The 5552-nt window shown below is 42.5% G+C and overlaps 1 protein-coding gene across 4 annotated transcripts; it reads right to left on the reverse strand.

The window, feature by feature from the left end:
• Positions 1-387: 387 nt before the first annotated feature.
• Positions 388-5006, reverse strand: LOC114912176 (uncharacterized). 4 transcript variants are annotated; one of them, XM_029257754.1, is made up of 3 exons: positions 4096-5006; positions 3890-3934; positions 388-3326 (listed from the first exon to the last, which is right to left on the reverse strand). In XM_029257754.1, the coding sequence occupies exon 3, from the start codon at positions 3324-3326 to the stop codon at positions 735-737; it is 2592 nt and encodes an 863-aa protein (XP_029113587.1). In that variant the 5' UTR covers positions 3890-3934; positions 4096-5006; the 3' UTR covers positions 388-734. The 4 variants fall into 4 exon arrangements, with proteins under 4 accessions (XP_029113587.1, XP_029113588.1, XP_029113586.1 ...); XM_029257755.1 differs by having other exon boundaries at positions 388-3329; XM_029257753.1 differs by having other exon boundaries at positions 3890-3969.
• Positions 5007-5552: the final 546 nt, after the last annotated feature.

Consider the following 5552-nt stretch of genomic DNA (forward strand, 5'->3'; position numbering starts at 1 on the left):
TGACTACAGACTATGGTAACACAATGCTTTTACAGAACTACAAGTATACCTACTGGCCACAGAGGAAAAAAACAAAAACTCCCCACTGAAAGTCGAGGGAGGAAAAAAAACCCGAGGGTCCAAGTGTCAGTGGCTTCCCACCCCTCCTGGGCATTCCAGATTAAATAAGAATTCTATGTTTACAAACAATAATGGCATTCTTGCTGTACGCTAGCTTTATTTCCCAGTTCAGCAAGGTACATCTCGTCAATCACGGCAGTTGGTCTTCGTCTTCAGTCGGCATAGGGTGCACCTGCGACCGCCGGCCGGCCGGCCTTCTCAGGTGTTACTGTAGAGAGACAATGCTCAACAACAAGAAATTTAGTAATTTATAACAAATTAATTTAATCTGCTTTGGTCTAGAGGTGGGAAAAACAAACACAGCTAAGTGGAATTACATTTCAAAGTGAAATTCCTGAGTTAACACGCAAGTCTTCGGTCTGGATTTGAAGACAGACAGACGGGGCACTTCTGACCGTAACAGGTAGACTATTCCACAGTGTAAGCAAAGATACACATGTGATGATTGCGCACACTGTACTTGCGTAGAACCACAAAACAACAATAAGTAAGTACACTAATACCCAAGAAAGGGGGAGAACAAAGTGAGGTCGAACCCAGCATACGGTATAGTGAGAAGGCACAGAGCAGAGAGAGTTTAGCGCTACTAGGTCAATAAGAAGGGATCCCTCCCCCTAAACTTTCTTTCTTTTAATGTCTTTTCTTTTCTGTTGTTTGTCTTTCTGCCGCCTAATCAGCTCCAATCTCAGTTCTTTGCAAGTCACCCTTTTCCTGTCTCTTTGCATTCGTCCCCATCGTACAGCCTTTTCCAGCACAAGTTCCCTCCTTTTATCGTCTAGCTCCTCCAGGTACTCCACCGTCTTGTTCTTGCAGGCTCTCATCCGGGCAGAGAGAAAACTGACCGTGGCACTCGGTGCCTTTTTTAGTAAAGCACTAAACATCCCCATTAACTCTTCTGAATCCATGTTGTGACATCTAACGGAAGCGGTTTCCTCCCGAAGCTTTTCTGTCACTTCTAGCGCGAAGTACTTGGCATACTGGCGCTCAAGGACATCAATAGTTGCCTGAAGACAAGACGACATCATGGGAACAAACAGGCGATGATGAGGCATTGCCCTCAACTTCGCTAATGTATTGCCCAACACAATCTCTTGCCCAAAAAAATCCTCCGTGGATGACAGAATCTGAAGAGGGTCCTGCAACATCTCCTTGAGTCTCTGAGTGGCTTGCTTGACCAGTTCTATGCCATCAACATGACTTATCCCAGAAACCACTGGGGTGTACAATTTAGTCATCCAGGGACCTGTCAGGTGCTTCCCAATGATTCCTAGGACCTGAAGTTCCACTTGAGCTATTTCACTTGAAAAATCCTTGCAAAGGCTCTCTCTCAAGTTACGCTCTAGCGTTGTGCCATCTTTCAACAACTCCGAAAATACCTCATAGTGCTCAATAAGTACACCAGCACTGTGAAATAACACGTGAAATCGATTGCCCCTGTAACGAGGTAGAATGCCCCTCGGGAGTTTCTTCTGATCCAAAAAAGTCGCAAAACCACGGGGGTCTCCCTTTCCGTCCTTGTAACGAAGTTTGCTAAAGGACAGTATGACATTTGCTGCCATACAGTCCCCGCCATAAACATTCCCCTCAGTTTCTTCAACTTTCTTCAATGCAGACCTACATGCTGTCGCAATCGAATCCAGGGGGTGCAAGTGGCAGTTCATCTCGTTCAGCGTTTTCCCCCACTCGCTACTTACGAGACGGACGGCCGCGTGATTGGTCGCACATCGGTCAGTCATCGTATTCGATATCTTCTCAATCAATTTTGCCCTAGTTTCCTCGAAGTTTGTCCCTTTAGTAAAGAAAACATAAGTGTGGGCCAAGTCATCTACAGTTTGGCAGATATGATTGCAGTAGTCTTCTGCTGTTCCTCCTGCCAACTCATCCACTGCAGCTGACATACTGTCATGTTCGGTACTAAAATGGATTTCGTTGACATGGGTACCTTCCTGGGTAGTTGCATCAAATCCCAAAGTCACATTATTATTAGCCAATATCATTTCAGCCGTCTGCAGTTGAGAAATCACTCCTAATTCCTGGGCCATCAACTCAACAGTGCTCCTTTGGGGTACAGTTTTGAGCTCAATTCCATCATGCTTCGCTATACTCTGTAAGACTACTGGTATATTTGCCGTCGACACTTTACTACTTATACAGTCATATACTTTCATTCTCATGGCTGATGAGTACGTCTTTCTATTAACTTTTGGCCCCTTAGGATGTTCTGTGGTTGAAGTCAGGTCTTCAACTCTTTCCTGAAGAAGCAGGAGTTCATGTTGAAGTTCTGATATCACATTGTCCTTCTCCTTGATCTTTATTACGACTTCATTATATTCTGCCACAGAAACAGTCTTGCTGCTTTTTCTTCTTTTAAGAAGTTTCCTGTGCGTATTCTTCAGTGTTTTGTTGCGATTTCTCTCTTTCTGTAATTCACGGAAGAGGACATTCCTATACAACATATGCCTTAGCTTTTTAATCTCTTTATTTCTTGTCTCAACTCTATTCTTTTGCCTCTGAATGGCTTGGTTTATGCACCTTCTTGGGGTCTGAAGCTGTCTCCTCAATTCTCTCACTTTTTCTTGGTATCTCTTCTTCACTCTTCTGTGGGTTGATGACATAAAATCCAATCGTTGTTTCATCTTGGCTTCTTGAGGAGTGAGCGGGTCACGTCGACGACTCCTTGAACCGGCAGAGGACCCTGGCTCAGAATGAACTTGAAGGTGACTGTCTGGAGTTCTGGTCATTGTGTCGGAATCTGTTTGTTCAACAGTTAATTTCTCATCAAAAATTCCAGGTGAAACAACAGGAACTTGAGGAACTGGCAACTGTGCAACAGGAACTGTGAACTCAGGATCAACTGCCTCAGTGAGGTCAAACGGTTCATCACATATTGCTGAAAACTTTTCAAATTGTTTTGGGTCAGTGAGTGTTCTAAACTTATTCCATGTTGCTCTCACAACCACTCTTATATCATTACTCAGGGACTTACTGAAAGAAAAGCCCTCAGATGAAAAATGTGTTTTTAATTGTCTCGCTGTCTCAGCTCTACTACTTCCCGCTGCACAGACGTACAGATGTAATACATGTCCTTTTTTCAACTCAGTGCTGGTAGCAGGAAGTGTTGAAAAATTCTCGTTCAGGTGCCGTCTTCCCACACCCGGTTGGGCATGTGCATTGACAATGAGGTTGCGTCTTTTTTTTGGAGGCATATCCTAAGAAGATAAATGGTGAACTGAATTAGGTGAATTTCTAGACAGGTCAAAAATCTATGATCCAGATGACCTCAGAGAAAATAATTAAGATATTGGGTACAGGGTTGTTATAAAACCCAAATTAATTGCAATTCACCAGATTTCTAGCACAATGGATAAACCAAGGAACAACAATCAAACATTTGTATTCCCCACCATGATAGTACACTGACTTGTTAGAAGGAATGCATTTCAGCCTGGGTCCAGGCAAAACCCCCCTAAAACCCCCTCTTTTTTTGAAAGACAAAGAAGTGGGACAAAGCCCACTCGTTTTGTGGGACAAAGCCTTCTGAATTAAATTAGAAAATGCCAAAACCCCCAATTTTTTTCCTCCTGTTTCTGCACAAGTCTTAATGCCATAATTTAATTGGATAAAATAATATTATACAAATTGCAATAAAATTAATTATGCATTTCCCAGGTTCAGAAACAACTTTAAGTTAATAAATACTGGACTGATGCGAAACTTCATCAACATCTACAGATTCTATAGGAAAATATTATATTAAATTCCTACTTACCTCAGAAAAAAATCGGGTCGATCAAACTTGGTAACCTGAGAGAGGCTGAAGAGTGGACCAAGCCACAAAGTACAAGATATCTTTAAATAAAATAAAATAAAAATTCGATTACTCAGGTTTTTTATAACACGAAAGTGGAGCGATGCGGTTTTCAGAGTTAGAAAGCGCTTTTTAATTCAAACGGACTCGCAATGTATGCTACTCACCCCCGGCTCACTGCTCAGCTGTAGTATCCCGCTTCCCACGTGCCACTGCACAGCAGACTCGTTTGTTCTCGCTCTTACGTGTTTTAGCGTACTACAGTGACGTCACTTCACTGTCTACAGTGCCCCTGAAGCCCCATTCCACATGTATTCGCATTCCGCGTTTCCGTAAAGTCCGATGGGCTGTATCCTTGGTCTCCTCGGTTTTTTCCCCCAGCGCCAGGATTCATTTGATCAAGCCCGGCGGTGAACGGGTTAAGGAGTGAGGGGCTCGCATTCCTCCTCTCCTGCTCGCCATCATGAACAAATGAACTCTCGGGCAATGAAATTTAAATTCCACAAAGGAGAAAAAGTTCTCTGCTTTGAATCAGACACAACCAAGCGTGGAAACGGCTGGACGACACTCCCCCATGTTTGTTCCTCGGCAGTATTATCATGCTAAAAAATGTTAGCGTTAATATATCGTATCATATATAGTATACGCTACGCTACGTTACAGTTTTATCCCATGATCTTCCGCTCGACTGTCCGCCGTCGTGGGAACGTATAATTTTAATGTCACTACAGTACACATCAGCAGCATAATGCCATGAAGATGTGTTTGCAGGATCAGCAAGTAGAGAGAAACCTCCCTGCACGAATGAAGACAAACCAAGTTCCTTTTTGCACATAACGGTTACGCACATCCAGACCTTTCAGCTACACAGTCAGTACGGAATGCCATCGACTATTCTATTTGTCCCTGGAAGTAGCACTAAAAATAGCCGCCAAATACGTTTCTGCTGGAATTTCATTATCTGCATAGCTGCCATAGTGTATATTAATTGAGGGATGTTTTTAGCCGTAAGAAATTTTGCCATGACCTCGCTTGGCAAGGAGAGGGTCGTTTTACTCCTGCGCTTCCTTCTCGAAGTCGGTTTTTATTCTCAATCTTCATTCTCTTTCTATACTATATATATATATATACACAATACACAACATACTTTTTGGTGAACCGATAGATAGATAGATGGGGTCCATGTTATAGAACACATACATATAACACACAAGGAGTAGTGTGTGTGTGTTCATACTGTGTGTTTACTGTATACCGTGTACTGTACTGTGTATATTTATTGTTTATATTTATTATGTTTATATATTTATTGTTACTGTGTAGGTAACTGAGTTGTTTCAATGTAACACCGTAGTCCCGGATGAACGTTGTTTCGTGTCACTCTATACTGTACCAGCTGTATGTGGTTGGAATGACAATAAACTAAAGCCACTTTGACTTTTGACTTTGTTTGTGTAACTGCCATGTCCTGAAGAGACTCTGTGTTAGGCACCCTTGTCAATTTGCAAGTATCGACTGTTAACATTAATAGTCGCCTAGTATAATCTGGTATCTGTAACGGAACTGTACCGATTGACGGCGCGCGATCCTGTACACAGTTTTTTTTTTCCATACAAACTTTATT

This window comes from Scleropages formosus, chromosome 14, assembly GCF_900964775.1.
Source record: "Scleropages formosus chromosome 14, fSclFor1.1, whole genome shotgun sequence".
NCBI lineage: Eukaryota > Metazoa > Chordata > Actinopteri > Osteoglossiformes > Osteoglossidae > Scleropages > Scleropages formosus.